The sequence below is a fragment of the Girardinichthys multiradiatus genome, chromosome 19, assembly GCF_021462225.1.
Source record: "Girardinichthys multiradiatus isolate DD_20200921_A chromosome 19, DD_fGirMul_XY1, whole genome shotgun sequence".
NCBI classification, from domain to species: Eukaryota; Metazoa; Chordata; class Actinopteri; order Cyprinodontiformes; family Goodeidae; genus Girardinichthys; species Girardinichthys multiradiatus.
The window spans coordinates 36,685,291-36,699,499 of NC_061811.1; the positions used below are offsets into that span (position 1 = coordinate 36,685,291).

Here is a 14,209-nt window from a genome sequence, read left to right on the forward strand (position 1 = left end):
GCAAGTAGCAACACAGGTATGCTCAGTAGAAGGAAACAAGCACACCCCAACTAAGCCTGTGACCTAGCAGTTGCACACTGTCATTCTATTGGCTGATATGGTTGCTAGGAGATGATACGACTTTAATCTGAGAGAGAGGGCAAAAAGAATTTGAGAGCAGGAAAGAAACTTGAGAGCGCAGTTTTGATCCGAGCAGACAGCAAGTTTGCATACATGGAAAATGAAGCAAGCAGGAGAAATTATCTATGCAAGAACCATTAGATCGCAGAAACAAAGATTTGAGAGGGAACAGAGTATATTTGAAAGGGAAGCAGACGTTTGAGTGCAAGCATTACTAGTTTTGTGTGCCAGAATTACTAAGTTTGAGTACAAGCAGAATGAAATCCTGCTCTTCAATTGAAAATATGTGGTCTTGATTTTTGGCAGTAAATTTCCCCTATAGGCATTTTTAAAATTTTGTCTGGGAGCAGGGTTATGCTTTTACATTGGATTTAGTGCCACTTTAAGCATTTTAAATTTAGACTACATTTGTTCTTTGGCATCTGGTATGGCTCTAGTGTATCAGTTTCAACCGTTCTTTAAAAAACAGCCCTATCTTGACCTCATAACAGCTTTTGAAACTAGCCATTTCTGATATTCCTGCAAGTGTTGCCATGGTTACGCTTGTTGCTTGTCCTCCAAGATGTGCTGTGGGTGCGTTTTGTGACATGATTGCAAACACCCATTAGCCAACTAACTGTGCACAGCACCATGAATTCCTGGGTTTTATTTTTCAGAACTGGAAGTGACTGTACAAACCTCTCCTGCGGCTACATCGCTCCGGAGCAGTGGTCATTGGATGGAAGGGATGCCAGTTCTTCAGCGGCACCACTAGGTTACATAATCCATGATTGAGTTGCCATGAAAACCATCTGGGAAGATGATTCAGTATTTGAAAAAAGAAAACGAACTTAAAAGATATAAACACAAAAATAGTTCTCTTTTCTTTTTTTAGATGTTTTTAGTCCTTTTGACTGTACCAGATTTTGTGTGTGTAAGTATTTTTTGTGAATGTGTGTTACATCAGTCGTTCATGAGAACAGTTTAATGCACAGTACTTGTATCTGTTTACTTCATCTTGGTATAGCATTCAGAACAAGTCATCTCCAACTATCTCTTCTGATTTATAAAGGTGCATGTAGAACACACAGCTAACATCCATTATTTCCATGAGGACTGTTACTCTGAGGAAAGCCCACTGTGTTTTTTGTCCCTCTGCAGTGAAAGTTTCCTCTTGCACTAATAATATTGTGTACTTTGATGTTTAATTGGTGCCTGTTCATTCTGTGTTTTTCTACTTTTGTGAAAGTTGTCAGTGGAGCAGCACTGTGTGGCCTTTTACCAAAGTGACTGTTAGAAATTTCTCTGTGTGTTTGCTTCACCTAAGGCTGAATTTATACATGTATTCATCTTCTATACCGCTTATTCCATTGTGGGTCACAGGGGAGCTGGTGCCTATCTCCAGCAGTCTATGGGCAAGAGGCGGGCTACACCATGGACAGGTTGCCAGTCCATGGCAGGGCAACACAGAGATATACAGGGCAAACAACCACGCACACACTCATTCAAGGGCAATTTAGAGAGACCAATTAACCTAACAGTCATGTTATTTGGACAGTGGGAGGAAGCCGGAGTACCCGGTGAAAACCCACCAATGCACAGGGAGAAAATGCAAACTTCATGCAGAAAGACCCCCGACTGGGGTTGAACTCAGGACCTTATTGCTGCAAGGCAACAGTGCTACCAACTTTGAAGCCAGTTACAACTGAAATCCAAAAAACATTGACCACCAGCTGCAGATCGCTCCGGTATGGCTGTTGACACTGTAGCATACCAATATTGAAAGTGAAGCTAAAAGATTTCTGTTCTTTATGAATAATAATAATTTGGCTGAAAATTATCTGATCATTTGGAGGCACTCATAGATCCTTAAACATGAAAAAAACATGAAAAATCTATATAGCGAGGCAGTGATATTCACCATATCTTGATGGAACAATACTGTGAATTTTACACCCTTGCTCCGAGGGTGCATGCTCTGTTTAGGAGTGATTCAAAAGAGACACACATGCTTTAAAGATGTGTCAGGACTTAAAGTTTCACAAAATTCCCATGCTGAGACCCATGTAACATACATTTTTTCATTCAACAACATGCATGGCAAGGAACCAGCTTTAACCTCCTAAAGTCTATAAGACAAACTCTTCTCAAATCACCACAAAGCCTGTCAGTGCATATTTAATGCATATCAAGGAGTTTATGGAAGCATTTTACTGCTTTCTAGTGGTCAGTGGTTATGCCCAATTATGCTTAATTTCACTAATTTGTATACTAAATTCCTAAATGTTGTATCTAATGTACAGTACAGACCAACAGTTTGGACACACCTTCTCATTCAAAGAGTTTTCTTTATTTTCATGAGTATGAATATTGTAGCTTCACACTGAAGGCATCAAAACTATGAATTAACACATGTGGAATTATACAATGAACAAAAAAGTGTGAAACAACTGAAAATATCTTATATTCTAGGTTCTTCAAAGTAGCCACCTTTTGCTTTGATCACTGCTATGCACACACTTGGCATTCTGTTGATGCCCTGTCAGGTTTAATAAGTGGGATTTCAAGCCTTATAAATGGGGTTGGGACCATCAGTTGTGTTGTGCAGGAGGTGGATACAGTACACAGCTGATAGTTCTACTGAATAGACTGTTAGAATTTGTATTATGGCAAGAAAAAAGGAGCTAAGTAAAGAAAAACGAGTGGCCATCATTACTTTAAGAAATGAAGGTCAGTCAGTCCGAACAATTGGGAAAACTTTGAAAGTGTCCCCAACTGCAGTTGCAAAAACCATCAAGCGCTACAAAGAAACTGGCTCACATGAGGACCGCCCCAGGAAAGGAAGACCAAGAGTCACCTCTGCTGCAGACGATAAGTTCATCCGAGTCACCAGCCTCAGAAATCGCAGGTTAACAGCAGCTCAGATTAGAGAACAGGTCAATGCCACACAGAGTTCTAGCAGCAGATACATCTCTAGAACAACTGGTAAGAGGAGACTGTGTGAATCGGGCCTTCATGGTAAAATAGCTGCTAGGAAACCACTGCTGAGGACAGGCAACAAGCAGAAGAGACTTGTTTGGGCTAAAGAACACAAGGAATGGACATTAGACCAATGGAAATCTGTGCTTTGGTCTGATGAGTCCAAGTTTGAGATCTTTGGTTCCAACCACCGTGTCTTTGTGCGGCGCAGAAGAGGTGAACGGATGGACTCTACTTGCCTGGTTCCCACCGTGAAGCATGGAGGAGGAGGTGTGATGGTGTGGGGGTGCTTTGCTGGTGACACTGTTGGGGATTTATTCAAAATTGAAGGCATACTGAACCAGCATGGCTACCACAGCATCTTGCAGCGGCATGCTATTCCATCCGGTTTACGTTTAGTTGGACCATCATTTATTTTTCAACAGGACAATGACCCCAAACACACCTCCAGGCTGTGTAAGGGCTATTTGACCAAGAAGGAGAGTGATGAGGTGCTACGCCAGATGACCTGGCCTTCACAGTCACCGGACCTGAACCCAATCGAGATGGTTTGGGGTGAGCTGGACCGCAGAGTGAAGGCAAAAGTGCCAACAAGTGCTAAGCATCTCTGGGAACTCCTTTAAGACTGTTGGAAAACCATTTCAGGTGACTACCTCTTGAAGCTCATCAACAGAATGCCAAGAGTGTGCGTAGCAGTAATCAAAGAAAAAGGTGGCTACTTTGAAGAACCTAGAATATAAGACATATTTTCAGTTGTTTCACACTTTTTTGTTCAGTATATAATTCCACATGTGTTAATTCATAGTTTTGATGCCTTCAGCGTGAAGCTACAATATTCATAGTCATGAAAATAAAGAAAAATCTTTGAATGAGGTGTGTCCAAACATTTGGTCTGTACTGTATATGCTATATTCCTTATCAAAAGTGTTGACATACATACGTGATGTATGTATATGTGTGTATATATATATATATATATATATATATATATATATATATATATATATGTATATATATATATATATATATATATATATATATACATATATATATATATATATGTATGTATGTGCTATATATGTTGTGTTGTTTAGGGCTATAAGCTGTTGCTATCTTACCTGCAGTGATAATTCTCTTGGCATCTTCATTTACTGAAAATCCAGATTAGCTGTTCGCTAACAACCTGTCCAAGAGATGCTAAAACCAAATGGACTTATAACTGTCTAAAAATAAATCTTATCTTACTAGCACTTTATGCTGATGCTTTTTCATGATCCAATCATCATCTTTGTAATTTTAGATTATTTACACAATAATTAATGCGGGGTGTTGTTGCTCCATCTTTAATCTCCTGTGTGGTACACATCCTGAGAATGTAAATTTTAATTTCCTGTCAGTCTGAAAAACAATATATTATTGATTTGCAAAGTTAAATTTTAGCTGTAGGGGGGTTATGTCTCTACCAGCTTTGCCCATCAAGAGACCCTGCTGAAGTCCCTGCTGAAGAAACGCATCCCCATAGCAGTTGATCAGAGTTGCTCTATCACATCATAATTTCCAAAAATTGGCATTGGAGGTTGTGATTAAAAGGTGACAAAGTGTGAAAACGTTTAAGGTCTATGAGTACTTTAGAAAGGCCCTGTCGTCCAACTCCAGTTCAAATATCACACGTCGCTCAAATGTCCTTCAATGACATGCAGATACTCACATGTGACTGCAAGCTTTTTTCCTATAAGGTGTGCTTTAATTAGCATAAAGTGTTGTCAAAATTGTAAGAAACTGCTGACTCTTCTCAGTGAGTGGCTCTCAAACTGTAGAATTATCACATCAACCATGCATCTTCTCAGACGGTAGCCATTTGAAATTTAATCTGCCTCTTAATACAGAATCATGCTGTCATGGAGTCTTTTGCCCTTTAATTTAAAAATGAAGTTTATTGTAGTAGGCCTTTAGAAATAGGGTATGAAAACATTAGTTGTTCATAAACTAATAGCTCAGACACCTGTAAAACCATTGTTGTGGGTTCAGTGTGAGGTGGATAATGTGTCTACTGAACAGTCATTGTTTCCTGTGTTGTAACTTCGAATCTGTTTGTTCTGATCTTCTCAAACAAACTGAATATGTAACATTAAGGTGCTTTTTGAATATCCATCCATGAAATGTGAAATGAGTGTAAATTCAGCCTTGGTGCCTGGTAATCTAACTCCTGTACTATCCTTTCTATCTTGTCTGTAGCTTGCACATGCATGAACCAATATGACCAGATCAGATGCTTAAAGCATTGCTGTTTATATGTCAGATCGGATGTTAATGTCAGTCAGGAAGACTTTTGTTAAAACCCAGAAACACTGCAAACATCAGCACAGTTTATCGGGCAAAAAATGACAATCTCTGCATCCTATAATAAAAGATCCTAAAATAAACAAACTTTATACACTTCTTTTTTGTCTGTTTCTATTCTGTTAGTCTTTGGTGTGATGCTAAGGTAACATACAGAACCATCAATACACATTTACAGAATCTCTCTTTGACATTTCTGATCCGATTTGTACATTTAGAGATCTTTTTTTATTTTCATAGCAACATTTAACTTATTACATTCAACTTGTTCTCCAGGGTTCTGCTTTGCTCTAAAGAACCACTGTCAGGTCCGTTTCATTCGTTTTTCACAGCCAGAACAGGTAAACCCCATCCTGTTACATAGCTGTCTGTAGGGTTATTGTGCACTGGTTATGACAGGTATAACTGAGCTAAAAGAAATTAGCTGCAAGACAAGAGGATGTGGGGCAACTATGGTTGAATGGGAAGTTGACTTGCAATCAGAAAGCTATGGGTTTATTTCTAGCGTTGTTCCCCAGCACATGTGCCCCTGGGCAAGGAGTATGAATGTGTGTGTTATAAATGTGGCTCTGGTGTGAAAGCACTTTAAGTGGGCAATATTACTAGGAAAGTTCAGATGTGATCAGATTCATTCCAGACTTATTGAAAAAATGTGAAACAACACTTTAGTTTGGTGCCGACATGAAGCAGATGTTAAGATTAGCATTGTTAGCGACTAACAGAAATGAGAAATATTGTTTTAATATTGTGAGCTCCAAGACTTACCTACCTCAAAAAGAAACCAAGGAAAGTTTGTCTCATCACTTGACCATCATGACTCTGTACAATAGGAAATTGACAAGAAAAGAGCTTATCTAGCTTCTAGCTTACACTCATGACCTCAAATGATCTGTCCATTTTCACTCATTGGGCTTCAACGGTAGTAAGGACACCCATATCCAGTTTTAGGTCTGCCCTGTGGTCTTGAAGAGAGATGTGCCAGGGAAATGTCCAGAAAACATCCTTATCAAATGTCTAATTCTTCTCAACAAACATGTTAGATGTGGAGGAGCAGCAGCATCAGCTCTACTCTGAGCTCCCCCCAGATGATGGAGCTTCTCAATTTATTTCAAAGGTTGAGTCCATCCTCCCTACAGAGGATGCTGGTTTCAGCTGGTGGTGTCTGGGATCGCCTTTTTCAGGTCTGACTATAACTTCTAGTTGATGGCTGCAATGTAAATGTAGAAAATTGAGAGCTTCACTTTTCAGCTCAAAACCCTCTTCACCACAACAGTCTGGATACATGGCCTCATTACTGCAAAAGAAGACCCGATCCATCTCCTGCTCAGTCCTGTCAGGGACAAGCCACCAACAAACCTAAACCCTTCCTGTTGTTTGATCCCAGACCCCTGAGGAGGCATTCCCACTTTTTGCACATTGAGAACAATGGCCTCAGACTCTACACAATCCTGTTCTTAAACACAATCCCAAGCTCAACAGGCATCAAAAATTGGCTCGACTTTGTACTGAGGGTCAGCTCTTGATTTTATACCCCAGTAGCCCACAATCTTACAGTACCCCCCCAACACACACACACAGACACACAAAGCACCGTGTGGCACGAGGAGGTAGGCACCCTTCAAGATTCAACCTGACAGTTGCTACAAAGGTGGGAGCGTATATGTTTACTAAAGCAGACAATAAATTGGAGCAGAATTTAACAAATTTGAATGAAGTTGTCTACAAACTGAACTATGGGCAAAGCAGAATGCTTCAACTTTTTGATTGTCAAACACTTCAATCTAAATGACTTCAGACAGCTTAGAAGGGCACATCAATGCCTGTGTGTGCACTTCTAGCAGTAGATTCATTTTTTTCTATTTTTAAAGGAAAATATTGCAATGGCTTTAAAATTGATACCATTAAGATCCAGTCCCACATTTAGAAACACCCAGTGGCTTCCTCCTATATCATTAGTTTTGTTTTTTTTACATGATTACCTGCATTTAATAACACATCAGCTATGTTACATACCTTTACATCACATGGTAGGACCTCAAACAGAACTATTATAAACAAAAAAAAAAACTATCTATTTAACACTGTAAAAAGACAAGTCATGAAAAGGTTTCTGCTTTCTGAATACATTCTGTGGAAGAATAGCAGTGGTAGAAAATGGCTGGTTCCTTCCTCTGCTGATACTTTGATAATTACAGTTCTTTGTCCATTTTCCACACACCACTAAAATGGGTGGGTGTGAAACTTATAAATATTCTAACAACACTTGTGACTTTATTTGCTTCACACAGCATACTGCAGCAAGGACCTCAGGTGGAAAAATGTCAATTTAAAAAGATTAAAACCCAACCCAGTTAAATGGCTTCAAATTAAAATAATTAATAAATATTTTTAAATCCAGAGGGAACATTTAGTAAAAAAAGTACACACATCCCACAGTCGGTTTTTGTAGAGTGGTAGTTCTAACCATGACCCAGTAAGGAGTCTGTATAAAGATTTTAGCCTCGGGTCTGGCTGAGATCCACAACACAAGCGTAGATTGTGACAGCGTTTACGTGGGCGGGGGGCCATTGGTGTAGCGCAGCATTGGGTAGAAGGAACGGGCAAAGTTGTTGGACAGTGTGCAGCTGTAATCTTCATCAGATAACGGCACCAGGCAGACCAGGAACAGCAGCACCAGGAAGAGCAGATGGAGGGGGAAGGCAGCTCGTAACACCCGGTAGAAAAAAGGTCGGTGGGGTGTCTGATCCGTTCTCTCTTCCCTGCAGGTGGGCAAAGGTCAGTGATTGACAAGTTTGTCTTTAATGTTAATTTACCTGCCATTTTAAACTGGATACATCCGAACATTGAGAAAGTTTAAATGACAAGACTGAACTCATCAGGTCGGAGGTCAAATTTATAAACTTTCTTTATTTTTTCTTATGTACAGTGGCTTGCAAAAATAATCATACTCCTTAAACCTTTGTGATTTTGTCACGTTACAACCATAGCAAGGTATTCTGGATGGATTTTATGTGACAGACCAATACAAAGTTCTGCATAATTATGACATCAAAGAAAAATGAAAGAAAAGTACACAAGCACAGCAGAGATTTTTATTTATAAAAATAAGAAGTATGTATCCTTTTTGTTTTCATGTGTTAATTTGTCACATAAACAATAAAATATGAAGTTTGTGGTTGTAATATGACAAAATGTAAAAAGATCTAGTAGTATGAATACTGTTAGCTTTAATATTTAATGTATTGCTATAACCTCATTAGTAGGTTGCTTTGAATAAAAGCCAAATGCAAAAACAGAAACATAAATCAGACACCTTTTGCTAGCCACTGTAGTCTGGTATTGAGACACCACCACTCAGAAAATCAAATATATTGAAATTGTGGATACGTGGTGGCATCAAGAGAGAAGCAGTTGCTCAATCATCTCACCGTCAGAACAATCAGTGAATGTCAGTAAACCTTTCCTATCCCTCACAGACTGACTGGATACAACTGATATCTTGTAATTGTGGTCACATCTTGAATGGGTTTGCATTAGGCTGTATAAACTTATAAAGCTGTTTTTGTACTTTTGTCATGCTTTGTGTTAGCAAACATGCACTTCTTAGGAACAAAATTAAATTATGAATGCTTTTATAATAAAGCTTACCTGAATTTGTGACTAGCTGACAATGGATAGAAGATAATAAAGAAGTTACCTGAAAGGTGATGGCTGTGTGAGTGTAGCTGCCTGTGAATCAGCCTCCTCCTGAATGAAAACAAATATCTCTTAATCACTCTGAACACATGAGGTTTAATATGATTCTCAGGTGAATGTAATGCTAGTTACTGTAACATTTCAGCAGCAACCGGCTAATGTTATGCTAATATACACACTGACATGTAGCCTGTCCACATTTGCTTCTTATCACTAGTTTTATCAACCTCTCTGTACAACCAATGTCTACTGGAGACCAGTAGTAAGTGTTAGTAGTTTTGCTAGCTCTGAGACATTTTTGCAGGGTTATGATAGACCAGCATGTTCTGATTAAGAACAAACTCACAGACTCTTGCACTGGTGCAGCGTTTATCTTTTGTCTATCAGAATCGTCCTGTGCACGCGTGAAGCGTCCTGTGCACGTGGGAATCGTTTTGTGCACATGTGAATTGTCCAGTGAACGTGTGAAACATTTTGTGCACGTGAGAATTGTTTTGTGCATGTGTAAATCATTATGTGCAAATGCGAAGCATTCTGTGCATTTGTAAATCATATCCTGTGATCGACACCTGTTCTTTTCAATAACAAATCGGAACACTCCGCTGCGAGTTGACGCACTGGCTCACCTGTGGCCAAATGTGCTTTTGTATGCATTTCTCCCAGTGGAGTCATAGTATGCAGAAATAATCAGCTTGCTGGTAGCAGAGCCTTGGAAACTCCCTGCCCGCCGGGACAAAGCAAATGGGTTGTCATTATAGTTATTAGCTATTGATTGTCATTCAGTAATTACTTTCAAATGATGATGTCATTATTAGTTATCATTTACTAAACAATGTTAGACACATAATATAGGTTGGCTGTATTTACTTGAGATGGAAACTATGTTCTAAATAGCATTATGTGTATGTATAATGTGCTGAAAGGATGATGAAGAGACATTCCACAAACAGTCGGTTTATTATAGATCATGAATGGTTATTGTGATGTTACTCACAGAAAATAAAAAATTACTTAAAAACATGCTGGCACTCTGTAGAGTCCCTGGCCACGAGGGTGCCACAGGTTGGCATATGTATGCCAGAGGGTACCAGACCAGCTGTGAAAGCCTCTAGGACGCTGCCACGGCAGTTGCCTCTGTTTTACTGTGGTCAAGCCAGCTGCCTCCACTTCGAAAATGGTGGTTGAGGCTAGAGGGTGCCGTGGGTGGCTGCAGTGTGTGGGGCGGGGAGGTTGTGTCCTTTTGTTGGATGTGGGGTCACCGGCATTTGGATCGGCTGAGCGGCGGTGGTAGAGCTGAGCTGGATAATGTTTCTATCTGGGCTATCATTGCAGTGATGTGGTGTGCTTGGAGCGGGGCTGTGTGGATGTTGCCTTGTCGGCTTTTCGGGGATGAAGCTCACCTGTAGGGCTGTGTCCATGTGCTCTGGGGAGGGGATTCATGGCGTTTGGGTTCGAGGGCATGTGGTTGATATCTGTGTCCTGGTTGGGGGTGGCCCTGTGGGGAAATTCATGTTGGGGTTCATTGGGGGTGGGGCGCTCATGGGGTTAGGATTAGAATTCATTGGGGGGTTGGGACTATTTTATTCCTTGGCGGCTCTGGTTGGCGAGCTAGGTTGGACCATGTAGACCCCTCTTTTGTACATGGCTCCCTCTCCGGATTAGTATGGGGGTCGTTGGGGACTGGGGTCGGGGTCCAGGCCGGGGTTGCTCAGGTTGATGCATGAGCCCAGGCTAGCCCGGACCAGGTTCAGGTGCTGGGGCGGTCGGCCGGTCTCCACCCCCGGAGGGAAGGGGTCCACCTCCTGGGTCCGGGGGCTGGTTGTTCGTATGGGGTATCGGCACCTGGACCTGGATGTATAGAGTATGTATGGGGAGTGTGAGTGGATGTACAATGTCCATTGTTGTTTGTCTTTACGTTGGGTGCGTGGGTGTGAGTGTTTTTATGTGTACGCATGAGGGTGGGAATGTGTGATTGTGACTGTGTGTATGTTTTTTGTGTCAGGTTGGGTCTTGGGCTGCTCTCTCTCCTGTATAAGTGTAGGCTCCCCATCAAATGTGAGGCATATTTCCTCACCGCCACACCACCTGCTGGTGGTTGCCTTCTCTGGCCTTGTACTCGGTATCCGGGGCTGGGTGCTTTGGTGTGTGCTTGTTCACTCCTGGTGGCTACTTGCCGGGCTTGATGTGTCCCAGGGTCTCGGGCCTCTGGGTCCATGGCTGGATCTGCTCGGGCGTAGACGGCTGCTGGCGGGACCTGTGGGCTCCCTGGGGCTTCTGCACTGTGGCTGTCGGGTGGTTCCCCTGGGACTCTCCGCTGCTCTTCTCTGGGGGGTTGCGGTAGTCCCAGCGGTGGTTCTCCTGGGGTTCCTGTGCTCTGGGAGGCCATTGGATGTCTGTTGCTCAGATCTCCTCAGTGTTTGTCTCGGGTCCAAGGGGGCAGGTCAGTGGCTCCTAACACTCGCTATTGCATATTTGTATGGAGAAACCTTGTATACACAAGCGCGCTCACACTCAGACCCACAGGTGTTTAGATTCAGGTGTTAACAGATACACAAATGTTCTATATTGATCTACATATACTACTAAATACATCTTGCGTTGAAAAGTACCGGGTACTTTTTGGTAAAAAGCCGGTAATATAAATGTTTCTGCAGGTGTAAAAGCAAGCATGGTGTTATCTTGCATTCTCTTCATCCTTCTTTCTTTCCTCCATTCTTTTCTCCTTCTCTCCCATTTTCCTTTTTGCCCCAACTTTCTCTCTTTCGTGCTTCTTTTTTTTCCGATTTCATTTCTGTCTTCGTGTCGGTAACAACTGAAATAATCCGAAAGCAGTTTGTAATAAAGTTTCTTTACAAAAAATATCAAGCAGAACTGGAAAGCATTAGCTGTAATGCTCCACTTGTGAAAGTAAATCTGTTGGGCTTTTTCTTGGCACTAACAACAATTCTGAGCGCTACTCTGCTTGACAGGACACAGAAAAAAAAAAAAAAAAAAAAAAAAAAGAAAGTGATGCTCAAATCAGCCCTCACGTGGTTTTGTTGTGCACGAAAACATCATGAATCACGGCAGTGACGCTTGCTGAGATCTTAGTAAAAGCAATACTTTTTAAATGAACTGACTTGTGGTGATTGATATCGTTGTTGCTGATATAAGCTATTTAAAAGTCCACCCGCAAATATGTAGACATGACATTTTTGTTTTTGTCACTGTTTTATGTTCAATATTTGTGAATGTCCATTTATATTCCCTCAGCTTCCACGCTTATTAAAACAAAATTGTTTCTAGTGAACAGTCTCCCTTCAAATTGACAGAAGAACACATTCAGATGTCATTCATCAAATTTCACACACATAATGTGTAATTTTAAAATTAAAACCCTTAAAAATCTGACATTTTAGACATGACTGTGTTTATAGCAAGAAAACATATTTTTCCAGTGATTACTCTCACTTCAGGCTGACAGAAGGACACCTCCAGACGTCACTCATTTAATGTCACCATCTGATTTGGAATTTCAAAATTAAAGGCCTTAAAATTAAGTAATTTTTAAGTTTCTGTGGTTATTGCTACAAAACGGTTTGTTTCCAGTGATTACTCTCACTTCAGGATGACAAGAGAACAGTTCCAGATTCATTTCATCAAATTTCATCAAGATCTGATGTGGAATTTTAATATTAAAGCCTGTCAATTTCCACACACCTTTTACAAAGTTTCCGAATATATTTATGATATCATGTTTTATTGTCCGATCATCTGTGATCTCTTAGCACTTGAAATATGTTTTAACGATGACTATATGCAATTGTCACACCTGTTGCAGTCCAGTATCTAAACAACTGAAGGGGTAGTTCTGAAAATGGGGCAAACGTCTCTCGATTGCTGTGCATCTGGGACCACCATGAGTGCTCCCATTATCACTTCCGGGTCAGCGTCAGAGTTGGTACATTCCTTTTAGATTTTGTCATTTGTAAATGTGTTTCGGGTGTTGTCAAAGTGTTTTCTGAAATGTAAATTTGTTTTCTCAAATGTTAGTTTGTTTTAACAAATTTTTATTTGTTTTCTCAAAATTAAACGTGTTTCCTTAAATATAAATTTGTTTTCTGAAATATAAATTTGTTTTCCAGAATGTTAATTTGTTTTCTCAAATGTAAATTTGTTTCTTGACTTGTAAAAATGTTTTGCGTCTTGTTAAATTGTTTTCCTAAATGTGAATTTAGGAAAACTCGGGCTTTGTAAAAGTGTTTCAGATTTTGTAATGTTGGTTTGCACCTCCCGGCCACCGTACATTACATTGAAATTGCTGTGGCCCCAAACTGACCCGAATGCGCATAAGAACAATAAGTGCGTTGTCAAGTGCAGCACAACAGTAAACACGGAGAAATAGGTGTTATGGTATAAGTGCACAAAAGAAGCCATTTATTGTCAGCAGGTGCTGTGTGGCAAACACATGAATAAAAGGAGAGTGAAACTCTTTATTGTTCCGTTTTAAGGAGATCTGACTGCCAATTCAGCACCACAAACTGTGTGGATGCGGAGACACAGCCAGCAATGAGGATGTTAACAACTTTTTTTCGGAGACTAAGTTTATTTAGAACTTTATCATTTTGAGGGCAACTTTTAATCATATATGTCAGCGCCTCTCCTCTCAACTCAACAGGCAGAAGACTTTATGCAGTCCAGTGTATCGGACTGCAGCAGGGGCAGATCATCACATGCTCAGTAACCTCGATAGCATTTTAAATCTTCTGTTTGAAAGGTTGTATACGAATAAACTACACCCCACATCCAGACATCCTATGAGCCTTTCAGTTAGGCTTGAATAAAGTTTTATTTCTGTTTATTAACGAGCTGTAATGTCTCGCTGTCTCTCCAATGTGCAGTTCTTTTCTAGCCCCCTGTCCGTTTTGCTAACTGCTACCATTTCCTGCTGAGCCGCACAAAATTGTGAGGAAAGAGATGTCAAAGTCACATCTAATCCTCCTTGGTCGTTCCAACTGGAGTCACATTCCAAAAGATCAGATACGAGTCGGTTTCAAGACCACATATGAATGTGGCTCAAATGTGACTTGACAAAGTCAGATACGGGCCAGATCTG

At 40.6% G+C, this 14,209-nt stretch overlaps 2 protein-coding genes across 3 annotated transcripts in view; one reads left to right on the forward strand and one right to left on the reverse strand.

Moving 5' to 3' along the window:
- The window catches only part of LOC124855674 (estrogen receptor beta-like), a 79,335-nt gene extending 77,769 nt beyond the window's left edge, over window positions 1-1,566 (forward strand). For both annotated transcript variants that reach the window (XM_047345667.1, XM_047345668.1), the window contains exon 10: window positions 777-1,566. In XM_047345667.1, coding sequence (XP_047201623.1) covers window positions 777-894 — 118 coding nt within the window. In that variant the 3' untranslated portion in view covers window positions 895-1,566. The remainder of the gene's footprint in view (window positions 1-776) is intronic.
- A 3,426-nt stretch (window positions 1,567-4,992) lies between these two features.
- The window catches only part of LOC124884997 (nesprin-2-like), a 101,957-nt gene continuing 92,740 nt past the window's right edge, over window positions 4,993-14,209 (reverse strand). The window contains exons 25-26 of the mRNA XM_047393122.1: window positions 9,116-9,165; window positions 4,993-8,177 (exon numbers count right to left, since the gene is read on the reverse strand). Coding sequence (XP_047249078.1) covers window positions 7,967-8,177; window positions 9,116-9,165 — 261 coding nt within the window. The 3' untranslated portion in view covers window positions 4,993-7,966. The remainder of the gene's footprint in view (window positions 8,178-9,115; window positions 9,166-14,209) is intronic.